This window comes from Phocoena sinus, chromosome 2 (assembly GCF_008692025.1).
Source record: "Phocoena sinus isolate mPhoSin1 chromosome 2, mPhoSin1.pri, whole genome shotgun sequence".
Classification (NCBI taxonomy): domain Eukaryota; kingdom Metazoa; phylum Chordata; class Mammalia; order Artiodactyla; family Phocoenidae; genus Phocoena; species Phocoena sinus.
This window is the reverse complement of record NC_045764.1, coordinates 24054775-24074757: the sequence shown is the minus strand read 5'-3', so window position 1 is coordinate 24074757 and position 19983 is coordinate 24054775. Positions and strand designations below refer to the sequence as shown.

General features: G+C 47.5%; 1 protein-coding gene across 2 annotated transcripts in view; it reads right to left on the bottom strand.

Annotated features, from left to right (window-relative positions):
* Positions 1-8832: 8832 nt before the first annotated feature.
* Positions 8833-19983, bottom strand: part of ITIH5 (inter-alpha-trypsin inhibitor heavy chain 5) — a 74975-nt gene continuing 63824 nt past the window's right edge. For both annotated transcript variants that reach the window (XM_032617534.1, XM_032617542.1), the window contains exons 10-14: positions 18419-18975; positions 15288-15341; positions 13182-13298; positions 12076-12453; positions 8833-10491 (exon numbers count right to left, since the gene is read on the bottom strand). In XM_032617534.1, the coding sequence (XP_032473425.1) occupies positions 10202-10491; positions 12076-12453; positions 13182-13298; positions 15288-15341; positions 18419-18975 (1396 nt within the window). In that variant the 3' untranslated portion in view covers positions 8833-10201. The remainder of the gene's footprint in view (positions 10492-12075; positions 12454-13181; positions 13299-15287; positions 15342-18418; positions 18976-19983) is intronic.

The window sequence follows — 19983 nt, the reverse complement described above, 5'->3', positions numbered from 1 at the left end:
ATTTATTGAAATAGTTTACAATGTTGTATTAGTTTCAGGTGTACAGCAAAGTGATTCAGTTATATATATACATATGTAAATTCTTTTTTTACTTTCTCTTTCATGATAGGTTATTACAAGATATTGAGTAGAGTTCCCTGTGCTACACAGTAGGTCCTTGTTGGTTATCTGTTTTATATATAGTAGTGTGTACATTTTAATCATTTAGGCCATTTCGTAGTGTCCATGTGTTTGTTTTTATTATTACTAGAAAGTGGCAAGTAACATCCTGTACGTGTTGCTTTGTGAATTTATGTGAGTTTATGAAATAAATTCATAAAAGTAAAACAAAAGAAAAAAACCAGCTGTTGTGAATGTCAAGCTCCCTTTCGGCTCCCTAATGATCGGAAGTTACATCCTTACTTCTCCCGGCCCCTCCCGCATTCACTCTTCCTCCAAACAAGACTGCGGTGCCCGGAGCGGAAACACGAGCAAGCAGATCAGAGGTGATAGGACCTAAACTCCCCTGTGGGTCTCAGGCGCTGGGGCGAGGGTACCCCAGACAAACGGCAGGGAAGAAAGAGGGAACCGGGGACGGAAAGTGCGCCCACGCTGCATAGGTGCAGAAGCCAGGGCTGTGCCAGCAGGACCTCAGTAGAACCTCAGAATCTGTCACCGGTTCTAAATATGGGCAGGTCGTCCTTCAATTTTGCGTGGCTCACGTGATCTGCGGTGACAAAAGGATGTGCGCACGAGGTTCGCAGGGACCCAGGAGACTTGGTTTTCAAGTTATTTTACCTTCGGGCAGTGGGAGCCCTCCCAGCACCTCCCATCCTCCTGTTCTCCAGCCTCTGGGAACTAAGTCTCCTTGGCCTGTGGACCCTGACCTTGGTCTGTGTCGGCTCTTTGCTTTCTTCCACCCCACCAAGCCTGCTCATCGCCTCCGTGGAAACTAGGGCACATCGCCCTAGCACGGCGCTGAGTGTCTGATAGAGAAAAAGGAAAGTTGCTGGCGCCTCCACCTCCTCCGCCTGTCTCTCTCTGCCAGGTGCGGCCAGAGGCTCATTAATTACATCAAGAGGGCTTCCCTGGTGGCGCAGTGGTTGAGAGTCCGCCTGCCGATGCAGGGGACACGGGTTCGTGCCCCGGTCCGGGAAGTTCCCACATGCTGCGGAGCGGCTGGGCCCATGAGCCATGGCCACTGAGCCTGCGCGTCCGGAGCCTGTGTTCCGCAACGGGAGAGGCCACAACAGTGAGAGGTCCGCGCACCACAAAAAAAAAAAAAAAAAAAAATCACATCAAGAGCTGCATTGCCTGTGCCTCTCCCAAGGAACACAAGTGACGTTTAAAAGCCACCAGATGTGCACGTGAGTTCTGTCTCTCTCCATTTCTGTGTATTTAACCGGGTGGGGGGTTGGGACCCCCTTCCCCAGCGGGCTTTCCTCGCCCCAGCTCCCCAGATGTGTTTCTGTGACCTTTGCATGGAGGGTGATTTGTTTTAGGAAGCTACCGACTGGGAGATGTTTCCTAGGATGTCGTTTCTAAGGAAGAGGGAGAAAGATGAACTTGCCGCAGTCCTGTATCTCCAGCCCACAGAATTCCCTGCCCACTTCGAGCCCAGACCAGTGGCAAAAAGCAGTCCAACACATAGATACACTACCAAACGTAAAATACATAGCTAGTGGGAAGCAGCTGCATAGCACAGGGAGATCAGCTCAGTGCTTTGTGACCACCTAGAGGGGTAGGATAGGGAGGGTGGGAGGGAGACACAAGAGGGAAGAGATGTGGGAACGTATGTATATGTATAGCTGATTCACTTTGTTATAAAGCAGAAACTAACACACCATTGTAAAGCAGTTATACTCCAATAAAGATGTTAAAAAAAAAAAAAGCAGTCCAACATTCAGGGACACGCAAGAGAGCCGCCTTCCCCAGACTTACTTCTTCGCCCTGTGATGCTCAGCTGATACACACAGGTGGGATCCTGGATCCAGTGTCCAGCAATCATGGCCATCACTGTGGAAGCTGCTTCTATTTTGTCCAAAGCATGCCAGGGTCATGAGAAGAGCAGAGTCCCTGCATCCAGGCTAAGCCAGATGTCAGCTCTGTGATGAGGGCTGGTCATTCCATCTCCCTGAAATTTTAGTTCTTCTATACAATTTATTTTCCTTTCCTTTATAGTGTTTTTATTACAAATAAATAAGTTATTATATAAAATACTCCTAGACTTTCCCCCCCCATCCTTACCCATTCTGTAGGACCCAGATCAAATACCAGTACCTCTTCCACCCAGGCTGAAAGCAGTCTCCTCCTTTTTAAACCCCTTCCCACCCACGTTTTTTTTTCTGAACTTTTTAAGGGCACACTGCTCTCTCTGTTTATAAGTAATTACACACAACAGTATCTCCAGGATGGGCTAGGGAGGCCCCTCTATCCCCTCCACGGTGGTTCACACCCACTCGCTATTAGTCGAATGAATGAATAAGTGAATGTACTTGTTTTGAAGCATTTTCTCTTCTGGGAAATTTGCACTGAACAATTCAAAACGTTCCTGTCCTTCAATCGTATACAAAGTTTTATCCTATGTTTTCATCACAAGGTCTCAAAGTGTTATTTAGTTTTCCAGGCCGATGAAGAGATCAAAAGGATATGTAGTTGCCTCCAAGTTAGACAGGAGAACTTTTAGTTTCTAGAATACTCCTGGACTCTAGCCTTCTTCGAAAGCAAATACACTTTATGTTGGAGCTGAGCCTTCAGACATACTGTTTCTGCATTCCCCAGGAAAGGCCTGTTTCTTTTGTAACATTCTGTAACACTTAGAGAGCTTATGTTACTTTCATGGAGGAAAGAGCCTAGTGATTGAACAGACTTCCAGTAGGAAATGTCCCAGATGGAACAACAGTGCAGGTCTCCCATACAGACTTTCATTCACGCTCAAGTATCTACAGTATTGTATTTTCTACATTGCCTCTATACATTTCAAATAAAATTTATTCATTTCAAAAAAGCACACTAGGGCTTCCCTGGTGGCGCAGTGGTTGAGAGTCCACCTGCCGATGCAGGGAACATGGGTTCGTGCCCCGGTCCGGGAAGATCCCACATGCCGTGGAGCGGCTGGGCCCGTGAGCCATGGCCGCTGAGCCTGCGCATCCGGAGCCTGTGCTCCGCAACGGGAGAGGCCACAACAGTGAGAGGCCCGCGTACCGCCAAAAAAAAAAAAAAAAAAGCACACTAAAATGTATTTACAATGCATTTCATACTTGTAGTACAATGAAGTGATTTAATTGACACATCAATAAACTTAGGACCTGTGATTTTCTTCTTATATAACCAGAAATTCCCAGTGAGCCGTCAGGACATCAGCCTTTCTCTTACACACACACAGCTGTTGTTTTGAGAAAATAATATGATTAACAGAGAATTTTCAGGAAGAACTCTGTGTCAATAAAAATTAATTTTGAGTTGGCCTAGGAAATGTACCCAACACACACACACACAATTGCCACGTTTATACGCAACAATAAAAATTTTAAAAGATTGTGCTAGAACTTCTTCCTTTCCTCCCAGATCCCAAATCCCTCTAATATAAATACAGAGACTTTGAAGATGGAAAGTTTGCTTTCATTCCTGAGTTTGAGGCGATGCCAGAATAACGGAAGGGAAGTGTCCTCAAGTCCACGCGCAGCCAGATGCTGAGATCGTGAAGTGGGTGAGACCGTGAGGTGGACGGAGTGGAGAGTATAAAGGACCAGTATGGGGGCTTCCCTGGCGGTCCCGTGGTTAGGTCTGCGCTTCCACTGCAGGGGGGCACGGGTTCTATCCCTGGTTGGGGAACTGAGATCCTGCAAGCCACATGGCATGGCCAAAAACAAAAAATTTAAAAAAAGGACCAGTATGACCTTGGGGGATGTCCACAGGTTGGCGGGAGGAAAGACATGCAGGAAAGGAGACTAGGAAAAAAAAAATTCTAATCTCACAAGAGAAGCAAAGGGATCCAACATTTCAAAAAAGAGGAAGAGGCCAAAAGTATCATGTAGTAGGGGCTGGAGACACCCATCGCTGGAACTGGATGTCAGAAATGGTCATGTGACATCTGAGACACAGTTTGATGAACGTGGTAAAGACAGAAGATGAATCTGATGACTTAAGCAACTGACTAGGAGGTAAAAAAAAGTGAGGGTTCAAACACCGACCGCTAGCACAAGCCTGACACTGAAATAAAAGAGAAGATGGAAGCCCCAGGGGCCTGGCCAGGGGTGAGCGCTTCAGCCTGGAGGAGACTTCTGGAAGGGTGTCCGAGTCTATGGACGTACCACCCTGAACACGCCCGATCTCGTCTGGAAGGGTATCCAAAACCAAGAGGGAAGAACCTCTGGGGAGTAAGAGTCTGGAGATTCTAGAAAGAAGAGGAGTCCTTGAGGCAACTGCCCAGATGGAGTGAGAAGGATAGAGCCTGGAAGAAGGTGGACCGTTATACCCCGAAGGCAGCAGGACAAAGATGCTATGAGACAGAGTAAGCAAGGGAGCTCCTTCTGCAGTTTTCTCGGCACAAGAGGAAGCGAATTGCTGGGGAAAGCTGCGGAGTGAGGTGGTCTAGAAAGCTGAAGCAGAAGGCGGGAGCCATGGAGGCCAATGCACTTCAAGGAAAACAGATTTCAGTTTTGCTAAATGCCAGCAGGAGCCCTGCTGGTTGAATGGACCCATTGTGGCACTCTGTGACTTCCCCGATGCATTCTCCGTACCTGGGGACAAGAGTGATGGATGCGGGCTGGAGACAGACCCAGGCAAGGGTCCAGGGAGACAGGAACCTGCAGTTTCACTGACTGTCATCCACTGTGGGTTCACAGTAACCCCCGAATCTCCAGGGCACAGATCAAAGCTGATTGAAACTGAATGGAGTAAGACGATGGCTTCAGTTCCTAAGCTGTTCCCAGCTGCTTAACCTTACAGAAGAAATATTTCACGTGGGTCCCTCTGTATATGCACTTCTTCCTTGCAGCTGAGCACTCTCCATCTTTGGAATGTTTTCCCCACCTCCTTCCTCCCTTCAGCTGGGCCTCTGCAGAGTTCTCTTGCAGAATTTCTCACACTCTGTTCCAATCTTTGCATATCTCCTGCTCTAAACTGTGGACTCCATGGAGGCAGGAACTTTGTTTTCCTCTGAATCCCCGAGCCTGGAACACTGGATCTCAGAATAGACTGGAGTCACTGACTGAATCATTTTGCATTTATTACTTAGGACGTTCAGGACGTATCTTCACGTGCAGGCAGAAGATAAAGATCATGGGATCTGAGCACACGACCTCGTCCAGTCCCTTTATTAGAGACGAAGAAGCCAAAGCCTGAAGAGGTGGACTTCATGCCCTTGAGATAAGGAGTTGGCTAGTTTTCTCTTTAACACAACCTCCCAGTGATGTCTCTCTCACTCCTGCTCCAGGTCTGCTTTGGTTCTAATTCAGGATCTAACATCTAAGCAAGATCTGGCCTGACCACAGGAACTGGAGAGAGAGATGCCAGAATGACAATCAAGAGAAATGCCCTGTGCCAATGGAAGAAGTACCGAGCCAGGTGATGGTCAGCGTGGGGAAACAAGTGACCCAAGAAGAAGGTGAGAGAAGCTTTGGGATGCCCGAGTCCCCAGAAAATAAGGGACTGAGGTTTAAGACACTTCTCTACAAATTTGACAGTTTTATAAAAGGTCAGAAATGGATGCTGTACATTGGCTGTTCCACACAGTCACGTGTTGGGGTTTTGGTTTTTTTTTAGCTTTATTGCTGGCTCTGTCACTTTCTCTTTTTTTCAATTAATTTTTATTGGAGTATAGGTGCTTTACAATGTGTTAGTTTCTACCGTACAGCAAAGTGAATCAGCTATATGTATACATATATCCCCTCTTTTTTTTTGGATTTCCTTCCCATTTAGGTCACCACAGAGCACTGAGTAGAGTTCCCTGAGCCATACAGCAGGTTCCCAGTAATGTGTTGTTGTTTTTTTTTTTTTTTTAGCAGTACTTGGGCCTCTCACCGTTGCGGCCTCTCCCGTTGCGGAGCACAGGCTCCAGACGCGCAGGCTCAGCGGCCATGGCTCACGGGCCCAGCCACTCCGCGGCACGCGGGATCCTCCCGGACCGGGACACGAACCCGCGCCCCCTGCACCGGCAGGCGAACTCCCAACCACTGCGCCACCAGGGAAGCCCTAATGTGTTGTTTTAACATGATTCTTCCAATATTACTCACTTGCTCCATTTACATATATTTCTATGGAATTCAGAAATCCCTACAAACAAGCAGTGCAGTTAGAATCAACAAGTTTTATTCTCTCTAGCCGTTTGCCCTCAAAACAAATATACTAGTGTATTGTTTGTTTTTAGATGTCATTCTCTTACAGATTTTTGTTGAAGGAAAATGTCTGTTGAAGGTGAGCTATGTTGTGCCCTACTTATTATTTTAAACTGACTAAGATAAATATTTAAAGTCACAGTTCTAAGTATTTGCTTAGCTGTGTTCTTTTATTTGCTGTTTATTTTAGTTGGAACATGTGTGAATGGTTCCAAGAGTCCAGATTAAATAACAACATTGTTTGTATACATTCTGGGTAGCTTGAAGAAAAGAAAAGGAATTCGTATCTTGAATGATTCAGCGTCTTAGTCAGCTCAGGCTACTATATCAAGAATACCACAGACTGTGTGGCTTACACAACAAACATTGATTTCTCACAGTTCTGGAGGCTGGGAAATTCAAGATCAAGGTGCCAGATGACTTCCTGATTTTAGAAGGCATTCTTCTCATGTTCACAGGGTGGAGAACAGAAAAATCATCTCTCTCAGGTCTCTTATAAGGGCACTAATCCCATCACAAGGACTCTACCCTCATGACCGAATTACCTCCCAAAGGCCCCCCCCTCCTAATGCCATCACCTTGGGAGTTTAATTTGGGCTTTCAGCATATGAATTCGGGGGGACACAAACATTCTGTCCATAGCATTCAGCTCAGCCAACACATACATTTAAAGAAAGGAATCCTGTCCCTAATTCACCTGTGAGGACACATGATTCAATTAAAGACCTAATGTTATGTCACACAGAAACAGAGGTGCTCGCTCCCATTCCCAGAGCCCTGCATCACACTGCCCGGCTGTGAGGGAGGGTCAGGATGGGTTATTCTCCCAACACCCGCTCCCTCCATCCTGAACTAATAAACCACTGAAAAGGCAAACGGAAGAAGGTAAAGCGCCTAGCATGAGTGGGTAGAGAACGTTCAGCCCATTTTACTTGGGGAATGTGAAACTTTACATTAGGAGACCCCTAAAGACGACCCATTGAGATGCCTCTCTTTTTCGGATGAGGGAGTGGATTAGGGTCCCAGGGGTGGAGACTTGCTGAAGAGCCCAGCTGGTCAACTTGTTAGGACCCATTAACATTAGCGATGATGTAACTTGAGGTTTATCCCCTCTAATTGCAATGTACTTCTCAACCTCATTCAACTGCTCATTTTGTAACCCCGACCCCGCCTTATTTATAAATGCTCAAGGAAAATAAACGACTGTCCACACGGTGACATCGTGTCAAAGCTAACCAGTGAGCTCTGGAGGCTCAGTCTGGCCCTGCTCTAAGTCTTTTATATGATGTGGGGGAAGTCACCCAACTGCACCCTGACTCCGTTTTCCCACCTGAGAAGAGAATCCCTCCTTGCCGCTGCATTTACTTGAAAAGACCTTGCTATTCACAACACGCGTGGCCAATTGAAAATATGACATTTTTCAATCAACTTAAAAGAAAACCCTGAAGTATGACCTTGGAGTGGAGTTTGGAGCCCACAGATCTCACAGTCTCTGGCTAAAACAGAAAATGCCCTGATACATACCTTTTGCAAAAAAAAAAAAAAAGATGGACAATTGAAAAGAAGGAGAAAGAAAAGTGGGATGAGTCTAAAGTAAAAACACTAAAATAAAAGCTCATCCCTAATACTTTTAAAAATGTGCATTTTTTTTTTTCTGAATAGGAGAGTAAGGGACGGTCACCTCGTTGGAATATCTGGTCCTGTAGTAACAGCCTCCTGTCTGCAGCTTTTGTGTGTGTGTGTGTGGTACGTGGGCTTCTCACTGTTGTGGCCTCTCCCGCCGCGGAGCACAGGCTCCGGTCGCGCAGGCTCAGCGGTCATGGCTCACGGGCCTAGCTGCTCCGCGGCGTGTGGGATCTTCCCGGACCGGGGCGCGAACCCGTGTCCCCTGCATCAGCAGGCGGACTCTCCACCACTGCGCCACCAGGGAAGCCCTGTCTGCAGCTTTGAGGCCACACCTGGAACACAGATCCCGGCTCCAGGCGCTAACACAATGGGCTGGCATCGTGGCTGCAGGGATTTCTGCCCAGTTGGGCCCGAGGTCTATGTAACAGGAAAGTCCCCGCAGAGCCTGCCCAGGTCCTGGCCAGCCCAGCTCCGGCTCCTCCTTTCCCTCTGAAATATGGAAGCAGCTGTCAGCAGCCTGGGCCTGTGCATTCACACTGCTGGCATGAAAACAGGCAGCTGAGTTGAGTCAAAAATAACACAGCTGCCGGCCCTGGTCTGGTGGGTTCCCAAGGTGGAGAGAGACGGAGATTCTGAGACACAACCAGTCCCACCCCCCTACCCCCACCGCCGATGGCCCAGGCACTAACTTGAACTCCTGCAGCCACTTGGTCCACAAAAGCATGTGGATGTCATTTTGCTGCTCAAATGTTTCCCATTCGAAAATGGGAAGGCAAGGGCAAAGGTGGTAAACAATTTTCTTAGCTCTGATTTCCCTCCTAGTGCTGTCTGCTTCCACATGGCATGAAAGTTCTAGAGTCACTCCCTACTGGAAGAAACGTTCCATGAAGCCGGCACAAGAGCTTTTATTTCATTCGGTCTCACGTCAAAATATTCCATGTCTCTGATCCAAACCTTCCTTTCCCTGCTGTTCGGCTCCAGTGCCCCCCGTGTCCATCTGCGTCCTGACCGCAGTGAGGGTCAGGCTTACTGACCCTCCGTGGTCCAGCAAAAAGCCGGGAAGGAGGGGGAGAGAGGAGGTCTCAAGACCACCATCAACCTCCCTTCCCCTTGATAATGTGACGGGCTTCACAGGTTCCACAATGAGGAGTGACAGTCATTGACTTTTGACACCACCCTGACCCCTGATTTTAACCCCTCCCTTATGGAATCAGATTTGTCCAAAGCCTCTTTCTCACGCTGACTTCCTGGCCTCACATGTCTGGGATGCGGGAGAGCTCCTTAGATCTGTGAGCATGTCCGCACTTCCTGCTGGGAACATGCAGTTTGGTTCCTGTAGGTCGGCTCTGTGCTGCCAATACCTCCCCATCCCAGTTCTGCAAGAGCCTAATTTATCACCTCCTGCGGGACCGAGAGCAAATCAGGTCGGAATCAGGACCAAGGCTGAAGGGCCGAGTGAAAGATTCATCACGCGGCTGGCCGACGCTCCAGCACTGAGACAGGCCAGTGAAATACGCCCACGTGGGCTGCCCTGTTTATTAGAAGCGCTCAGCTTTCTGGAATAAATAGGAGAATCTCCAACAGCAAAGTTAAGTGATCTACAAAGCCCGTTAGAAAAATACCGGTATCTGGGATGCAGAGTTTCTATTTTGAGTCAATTTTTAAAAAACGAAAACAAAATTTCAAGGGCAAGACATCACAGTAGAAGAAAATCCTCTCCTAAGAAAAGACCGAATGGTGTACAGTGATCAAATCTACATGCTATTTCATGACTCGTGGCCTGGGCCCAAGGAGAGGTTCCCCTGAGGCAGAGCTTGGCCGCACATCCGGAGAACACAGCGGGCTAGGAGGAGAGATGCCTATGCATTAGTAAGGCAAAAAGCAGAGTGCCCAAGCCTGGCCATTTCCACAGAGAAAACAGACCTGATGGCCACCTTCCTTCATCAGAGTCACCTTGTGGTAGGCAGTGAGATGGACAAGCCAGCTGGTATAAGATAGAGATTTGCTTTTAACTGTGACTGGTCCCTTTGGTGCCACCACTGTTCTCTACTAGAGATGGGGGAGGGGGAGGGGAAGAGCAGGAAATCCCATTCTTGCTTCAACGTCCTGACCCCACCCTTTCCTCAAGCAGAGGTTAGACCTCCCCGCCACCAGGGGTGAGTCCTGGGCGGCGGCTACCTGCCAAGCGACAAGAACCACACCACGGGGTCCCCGAAGACGTTTCCCTGTCACACGCTCTTGCCTTACGGCTGCTGGTGTCAGAGTCCCCGGGATGTGCCTGGGCCAAAGGTGGTCTCGGAGTCAAAAGGATGGGCCGCCAGGTAGTCTTTATACTCCCCGTCAATCAGGTTGGCGGCGTTGTTCCGGGCAAACCAGCAGTCCACCTGCTCTTCCCCGTTGTAGATTTTCCTCTGCTTCCACACCACTGGGACCTGGTGTCCTTTTACCTCAAGGACGGCCTCAGACCTCTCACCTGTCTCAGGGACGGAAGGATGGGCAGGGCTCTTGCCGAGCCCGGTGAGTCTGGCCTCCTGGTTCAGGAACTGACCTGAGAGGACAAAAGAGACATCAGGTCTAGGTCAAGTGTGAGCAACGCGGTTGAACAAAATCTAACTTCAGTTCGGGCACCGATGGCCAGCAAATGCACGGGTGTGACCCAGAGGAAGGGGATGCATAACATCAGAGCAGTGACTGTGGTCCTCGGCTGGAGTCTCCCAGAGCTGCTCCACCTTTTCCAGTGTCCAGGGAGGGTGTGGGGAGGAGAGACCTGAGTGTATTGGTAGTGGCCTCCACTTCTGGAAGCTACCACGGGAAAGATGCCCAAACCACAAAAAGAGATGCCCAGTCTCCTACTGAGATGGGAGGATGAGATGGGGGCAAATAACGAGGGAAGAAGGGTCCAGTCTTCCCCGCTCTCCTCCCTCTGGAGGACCCCTTCCATGTGTGCACTTAGTGGGTGTGCACTGGGCGGAGGGTGTGGAAAGCAGGGTCAGAATCCACCAGGTCGAGTGAGGGCACTGCCAAGGCCGAAGGGACAGCAGTCTGCGTCTGGGAGAGGAGCTTCCCAGGCAAGCTGCACAGAGACACGTCCCTCTCGAGTGCCAGGGAATCCTGCTTTCTAAACCGAGCCCTGGCAGTGGCTCCCTCTTTACTTGTGGGAAAAGCGCCCACATGAAATTGCACGTGGAGGGAAGCCAGGCAGAGTGGGCTGCCCGAGGCTCCCAGCCGTGGGGGTGCCGCCCGGGAGGGGCCATGCATCTCCCACCTGGTGCTGGGCCATGGGATGTGTCTGCATCCTCTCCCTGAGAGTAAAGAACCAGACCTGGAGAGAAGGACTCCTCATTTCTTTGCTCCCCTTCCCCAGAGGCCTGTGCGAATTAGTTTATAAGCCCATTCCTATTCTAGAAAAGTGTCAGGAAGCAAGAAGTATACTTTTCACACTAATTCGAAAAGATATGTGCACCCCAACGTTCACAGCAGCATTGTTTACAGTTGCCAAGATACAGAAGCAACCTAAGTGTCCATCAACTGACGAGTAGATAAAGAAGATGTGGTACGCAGTGGAATATTACTCAGCCATGAAAAAGAATGAAATTTTGCCATTTGCAGCAACACGGATGGACTTGGAGGGCATTATGCTAAGTGAAATACGTCCAGAGAAAGACAAATACCGTATGATATCACTTATATATGTGGAATCTAAAAAATACAACAAACTAGTGAATATAGCAAAAAAAAAAAAAAGCAGAGTCACAGACATAGAGAACAAACTGGTGGTTACCAGGAGGAAGGGGGAAGGGGCAAGAGAGGGGTGAGGGAGTGGGAGGCACAAACTATTGGTGTAAGACTGGTTCAAGGATGTGCTGTACAACACGGGGAATATGGCCAGTATTTTGTAGTAACTGTATATGGAGTGTAACCTTTAAAAATTGTATTTAAAAAAAGCAAAAAGAAAAATTGGCCATGTGCCCAAAAAGAAAAGAAAAAAGAAAAAGAAATAGACTTTTCATGAGCTTCATAAAGACCACACTCCTGTGGAAACTCTCAACCAAGTAAAGATACGGGCAGCATCAGCTTCGTTTTGGGAAACTGAATTCTGTGCTGTGAGCCAGCGTGGAGAGCAGCCACCTACCTAACAGGCCATGGCAGTTGCCAGAAAGGCCTTGGCCATTGGCGACGTAGAAGCCCAGGTGGTTTCGCTGGTAGGGGGCTGGCTTTTTGTAGAGGTGGAGGAGGATGACGAAGGCCACGTTGCCCTGGATGGCGATGGTGACCTTGGCATTGGCGGACACCGACACCTCCAGCCCCTGGCTCCCCACGGCCGCGCTCTGGTTGCAGGGGAGGACCAGCCTGTCCCCACCATCCACGATGACTCTGGTGGGCGTGATCTCCAGGTAGGACCTCTCGGGCTTGTTGACGAGGATGGTGATGGTGCGGAAGTAAGTGCGCTGTTTCTTGTGGCCGTTTGGGGGAGCAGGGGCCCCGATCAACTCTCCGTTCACCGTCACACCTTGAAGGCGGGGTGGGGGAAGAGAGCAGTGGTTAGAAAAACTACCCCCACTTTCATGAGAGGGCTTCTCATCCGAATTTCCTTCCTCTCTTGTACCTCTAGAACCAAGAACTCCTGCTCACACATAGGGACTACTCAGTGCCCACTGAATGAAGGAAGGAAGGAACGAATGCATGAAGGTATGAGTGATTTTTGACCAACGTCCTGGGTAGGAGAAGCTGATGTAGGTTTGGGTGAAAATATCGTAAAAAGGGGGTTGACATATACACACTACTATATATAAAATAGATAACTAATAAGAACCTGCTGTGTAGCACAGGGAATTCTACCCAATACTCTGTAATGACCTGTATGGGAAGAGTCTAAATAAAGAGTGGGTAGATGTATATGCATAACTGATTCACTTTGCTGTACACCTGAAACCAACACAACGTCGTAAATCAACTATATGCCAATAAAGATTTAAAAGTGAAAAGAAGATAAATAAATGAATAAAAATTCTAAAAAAGGGGGTTGACATGTTTGTCTGCTTTCATTCCAGTGTCTGGTTATAGTTCCCCAAACTCTTGTGTGGCCCTGACACGGTATTTTCTTACCCATCGGTTTCCACTGCTCCTGATTTGGAGACCCTGGGACACCACTGAGCAGGGGGGTAGAATGCGAAGATTAGGGTTTTTTTTTTTTCACTCCCGAAACTCGAGTTCTTTCACTTTCTAGGCAGAACTCACCAGAGTCAGCATGATCAGAGACCAGCCTCAGGATGTGCCCAGGCTGTCCATCGATGTTGAAACAGACCGTGAGGTTGCTCAAGGGGAAATCCACAACAAAATGGGGGTCTCCATCCGCTTCCAGAACAGGATGAGAACGGAAGAGAAAAAGAAAGAAAAGACATTTATTGGGCACCTTCTCTGTGTAAGCACTCTTCTTCTATTTTCTCATGAGTTATTGACTTAACCCTGTCAACAACGGATCCTCCGTGTCTACACGAGGAAGGTGGCTGGGAGGCGAAGTGATGCACCAGTTACGCAGTCAGTTCGTGGAAAGTAAATATTTGAATGCAGGTCCCCTAAATTCAAATATGATGGTCCTGTCACCACACTGCAGTCAAACATAGACAACTGAACTTTAGAGGGAAGCGGGGCATCACCCTACACTCCCCATGACTACTGAGCTCACATTCTTCAATTCCCTGTGTGGCTTCCGCTAATCACTTTCTTCCCCCTTTGCCCTCCCCAGTGAAGAGATGTGGATGAGAACTTCCTGTCCTGTGACCAGAGTGCCTTGGCCCTTGAGTCATTCACAGCGTCAGATGGACACAGCCCTTGCAGGAGTAGTAATGACCAAGCCCAGTTTAGGGCTGGTGAGAAGTAAAGGACACAGAGTCAACGGGAGGTCAGGTGGTGCGGCCAGCGATGACAGTGGCAATCCGTCCTCTGGGTCCTACTGCCTTTACTACTCTCAAATTTGTGTCCGTGGATAAGACCACAACGTTTACCTGGCCCCTGTCCCTTACCCATTCTCCTCATTTTTGCCTCTGCTAAAGATGAACAGTCTTGCCTCTTACGGTACAGACAAAATATTTCCCAAGAGTCTATGTCAATTCTCTTTTCTCGCGAGATTGGAGCGTTAGTTTCTCTCTAATTTGTACACCAAACACAATGTGTTCCTGAATTCCTCTCTACTTTACGTGTACATGTATGTATACGCATTTGTATATGGTGGGGGGTATGCACCAGGAGTTCAAGTGTTTTCAGGCTACAAGCCAATTAATGTTCTTGGTGGAACTGCTGAAACACCCTCTCTGTCCCCAGTGTGACTCAGAAGGGCCTTTGGAAGAATCTGGTTCAACTCACTGTAAAGTGCCTCAAGCACCCAGTGAATGGCAACTTAATAAAGAAATACAAGGTACTGGTCTTTTGTAGGTGAGAAAAATAACACCCGTTAAAGATAAAAGTCCATATTTTTGGCACTCTGTGGGTACGAATATAACTACGTGACAGTTCTCTGAGAGTTTCTTGTGCTCATACCATATAATTTCTACTCAAATCTTCCAAATCCATTTATAAGGAAAGATGCTGCCTGCTCCAAAAAAGAGAGGAGAGGTCTGGAAGTCATTACTCCATGCTGCATCCAAGAGCAAAGTTTTCCTGCATTCCATAAAGCATGTGTGTTCAAAGGAACAACACGCTACCCACTGGAGACCACGTGTTTCCTCTCCCCAGAGCTAATCTCCAGGTTGTCCCGGGCTACGTGAACCTGGACACCCAGCACGTCGGCAGCAAGGCAATAAGAAAGACTTACAAAGGCAGATGTGTACATTTGAAGAATAAAACCCAGCCCTTGTGTCCTTATTCCATCCAGATTTTTATTATAATCCCAGGAATATGGCCAAGGGAAATTTTAGGGTATTGTTATCTGGTTTTCCCTTCTAAAGCCAAGGATCATGAAAATAATAAAATAACAATGTTTAAAAACCTTGCATTGTCACAGATATTTGTAACACCAGAAGCTAGAAGCAAGCATACTTCAGATCTCTAAAAACAAACGTCTTTCCAGCTCAATCATGACGCATGTGTAGCTCTGTCCATCCACCCTTCTATCAGGGCTCCTGCCAGGCTCCTCAGGACTGTGTTACCCATGGGGTTTATGTGATGGTTTAATGATGATCCTGGTTTTGAGAACTACCCCACGCTGCCGGTTTGCACTAAATAAATATGGGTCCTCACATCTCGTCCTATGAGCTGATGTTCTAACTGGCTTCGGGAAATTCCTGGTCATCCGCTTCCTAAACATTTCAACTCTCCAATCAGACACCAGCACATTCTTTCCTTTACCTGAGGTTTTGGAGACTTTAATCCTTGGGTTGTATGGTTTCTTGAGAGCAGGTCCTAGAGAGGAGAAGGAAGAGATCCACCACCGTTATTCATTAAAGAGGAGGAAGTGAGAGGTACAGAGGGCTGAGAGGAGTCAAGTACAGCTCTCAGATACGTTTGTGACAATTTAAACACGTCTCTTTTAAAGGAGGCTCTTGGCCTCGCAACACAAAGTGAAGGTGTAAACGACGAGGCGTAACTATTTTATTCCTCTATAAATTAGATAATATTCTTCTTGTCTGTGATTTCTGTGTATATAATAGGAGAAAATAGTCTATCATTCTTAAGGTATAGTTATGGGGGGAGGGGGGAAAGCAAAGTTGTTTAATAGGGACAGAGTTCCAGGTTTGCAAGATGAAAAAGTTCTGGAGATCTGTTTCATAACGGTGGGAATATATTTGACACTACTGAACTGTACACGTAAAAATGGTTACGATGGGAATATACTTGACACTACTGAACTACACACTTAAAAATGGTTACGATATAGAGAACTGACTGGTGGTTGCCAGGGGGGAGGGGGTTGGGGGAGGGATGGAGTGGGAGGTTGAGGTTAGCAGATGTAAGCTTGTATATAGAGAATGGATAAACAACAAAGCCCTACTGTATAGCACAGAGAACTATATTCAGTATTCTCTAATAAACCATAACGGGAAAGAATATTACAAAAAAAGAATATAACTGAATCACTTTCTGTACAGCAAAAATTAATGCAACACTGTAAAGCAAGTATACTTCAGTTAAAAAGAAAGAATGGAAAAAATGGTTATGATGGGAAATGTTACGTTATTTGCAAAATAGCAATTTAAAACAACCAAAGATATACAAGAATGTAAAAGAAAAAGATAACGCGATAATCCAGGTCTATAGCCATGTGTGTAAGTACAATTCACAAAGCAGCAGGCAAAAATAAACACTCCATTAAAGAATAACCTGGGCTTCCCTGGTGGCGCAGTGGTTGGGAGTCCGCCTGCCGATGCAGGGGACATGGGTTCGTGTCCCGGTCCGGGAAGATCCCACATGCCGCGGCAGCGGCTGGGCCCGTGAGCCATGGCCGCTGAGCCTGCGCGTCCGGAGCCTGTGCTCCACAACGGGAGAGGCCACAGCAGTGAGAGGCCCGCGTTTCGCAAAAAAAAAAAAAAAAAAAAAGAATAACCTAAAAGTAAATTACTTTCTGTCAATAAATACCTTATTTCAAATTGTCTATATTAAGATTTTGCTCCTCTTAACCGATTTTTGCCCCCCCCAGAAAATGAAGATCACAGTATCTCAATGTTTTTTGTTTTGTTTTTTTGCGGTACGCGGGCCTCTCACTGTTGTGGCCTCTCCCGTTGGGGAGCACAGGCTCCGGACGCGCAGCCTCAGCGGCCGTGGCTCACGGGCCCAGTCGCTCCGCGGCATGTGGGATCTTCCCAGACCGGGGCACGAACCCGTGTCCCCTGCATCGGCAGGTGGACTCCCAACCACTGCACCACCAGGGAAGCCCTCAATGTTTTTTAAGCGCCCCCTTCTCCAACTGGTCCCTGGTCAGCCAGACACAGACAGAATCAGGCCGACCACGAAGGCGGAATGACATCTCAGTCTGAATGGCTGCTTTGAGGAGGCTTAAATTGTCACAGACACTCAAAAAAATCATAAAATTAAAACTAAAAAATCATCTTCAGGGAAATCTTATGTCTAACAAGCCTTCTGAGCGATCAGCCAGTTATTCCCTCATCTGTGTTCTTGGCCCTCTGATCTCGCGTCATTTGAGTCTGCTGTCTCCTGAAGCTGCTGAGATTTGAGTTGCTGACACTGAATCACGATGTTACTCAAAAAGCCATCTTCCCTGGATGTGGCATGGATCTCGTAGCATGACCTAACAACATCACGCAACTTACTTTTCATCCTTTTCGTCAGAACAAATATTGTACTAGTTCTGCCAAGACGAGTTCCACTCTTTCTAAAAAGGCAACATATCATTTTTCACCCCTACGTCAGGTCTGAATTTTTCAATAAATTTCTAGTTCTACACTCCTCATGGGAAAGGGTATCTCACACGTGTAGAGCACTTATTATATACCAAGGCCTCTACACATTTAATCCTTGCAACAATCTTTCAGGGAAGATATTACTATCTACATTTTACAGGTGAGGGAATGGAAGCTCAGAGACGTTCAGAAACCTGCCCCAAGCCACACAGCTGGCTAGGAGGAGCCGTGATCTGAAACTCTGTCTGGATCCTAACCGTATGCTCTCCCTACCATGCCCAGGTGATTCTCAGAGTTGAGGATATGAGGATCAAATGAGGCCCAGGGTTAATGTCAGTTCCCTCACCTTAGGACGTGTGCACCTGACAGGAAGTTAAGAAAAATGTCACACATAAAAAAGTGCTGTTTTCCATAAACAGATTTTACTGAGAATATAACCCTCTGCTTTGGTTGAATTACTTTTCCTGTCCTTTTCCCATTCCTGGTGCTACTAATTTCCCCCTGACAAATGGCACTGAGACAGATAATAAGAATTTCTGTTTAAACTCTGGATTCTCCTGAGAATCCAGAACTTAGTTCCTCCTATATAATAAGACCTATAATAAAATAAAATTTTATTATTTTATTTAATTCTAAACAAAATCATTAAAATTTAAAAAATAAAACTTTAATTTAGAAAATTATAAGTAAAATTAATAAACTATGAGTAAATAAAATATAAAATAAAATTTCATTTCATTTTCTCTATAAAATATTTTGTTTTCTCAGGAAAATAATGTCAAGCGTATGCATAAAATGACATAATTGAAGTACTTAAAATATAGAAAAGCATTTAAAAATGAGTATTTGTTTACTTGTCTGTTCATCCCTGTGCCTCCAATAATGCCTGGTTCACGGGAGGCACTCAATATTGATGATTTATCGATAGACTGGCTTTACTTTCTCGAATTTCTCTATAGAGATCCATGGTTTATAACAACACAAACATAAGCTAAGCCACTCTTTGAAGGCTAGGAGCTGCAGGTAGAGAACATTGTTTATAAGAGTTATAATACGAGAAAATAAAACAGACGACCTTGGCCTGAAAAGGAGCCAGAAGGGCCATCCCGAGAGTGCCCCTACCTGGCTGCAGGTGGGCGCCCCTCAGGCTCTGCATCACCGTTTCGGGCCCTGTGGCCGCCGACGTGCCGTAGGCGTCCTCCGGGGTCTCTGTCCGCGGTGCTGACTTGAGCGTCATGGAGGTGAACGGAGCGAGGAAGTGATGGTTCATGGCCAGAGCCTGTACCTCCTGCCTCAGCCGCTCCCTCTCGGGCTGCTCATCACTCTGCAGCCAGGAACTCAGCAGCTCCTTCAGGGTCAGGTAGCTCCAGAGACGCTCCAGGTGGTTCGGGTGCTCCTGGCCACCCCCCTTGGGCCTGGGGCTCCCCGGGACGTCGTTCCCCATCCTCCGGGGTTCCACAGGCACGTCCTTCTTGAGTACGACAAACTTCTTACTGTTGCTGGCCGTGACCTCCACGTGCAAGCGGTCCATCTCCTTGTCCACCAGCTTCCCCGCGATGATGATCTCAGAGCCATTGAAGTAGTTGGGGAACAGGGTCCTGGTGGCATGCTCTACCAAGCCGGGTGGATAATCCACGCGGATGTCCGAGAGGAGCGGGGTCCTGATCTCATCGTAGAACCTGGAGAGGAGGAACAGAGAGGGAGAATCGGGGCCTGCACTAGCTGCAGGCAGGTCACGTCCCAGAGGAAATCACAGGCTGTCTTGGGGGGGCGGATCTGATCTTAGAAGCAACCAAGTCCAACATTCCACCCAGCAGAACATCTCAGACAGGAGGCCATGCAGCCGTAGCTCAAACACCACTGGTGACGGAGAACTCACTATCTCACAAGCTCCCTTGCCGTTTGCCAGACTTAAATTCTGGTTTCCTCTTCACCCCAGAACATAGCACAGTCAGCGACCACTTTCAACTGGCCATTGTGCTTCAACGTAAAAACACGATCATTGTAACTAGCAGGCAAGGTGGAGCTGACGCTACCTATCCCACCTCCCTCTCAGGGTGGAATTAGAGTAAACACAGGCATAAATTGTTTTAGTGCACTTCAAAGACCTAGCATTTTTTCGCAAAATGAAGGTTTGTGGCAATCCTGCATTGTCAGATGATAGCATTTTTTAGCAATAAAGTATTTTTCAGTTAAGGTATGTACATGACACTACTGCATGCTTAATAGACTACAGTGTGATGTAAACCTAACTTTTACGTGCGCTGTTAAAGCAATCCACCTGTAGGACTCGCTTTATTGCAATATTTGCTTTATCGCTGTGGTCTGGAACTGACCTGCAGTATCTCTGAGGTGCGTCTTGAGATGAGGAAGTGCTCTGAAGTGTCAGGAAGACAGTTATAACCATAAGAGCTGACAGAACACCTAACCTGTGAAAGCCGCCCTGCCAATATTTCACGTAGGTTTTCTCCTTAAATTCTATCATCTGACCAGAATCCTCACTTCACAGTTGGGGAGACCGAGGCACAGACAGTCTTAAAGCCTCACGTCACAAGGCAGGACCAGAACGTGAACCCAGATCCACCCAGTTTCAAGACCCATGGTGATGTCTCCCATGAAAGAAGTGACGATCAGACTCGGGGTCCGTCCTCACGTCCTCACGTCCCGCTGAGCCTGCCCCCCGCCCC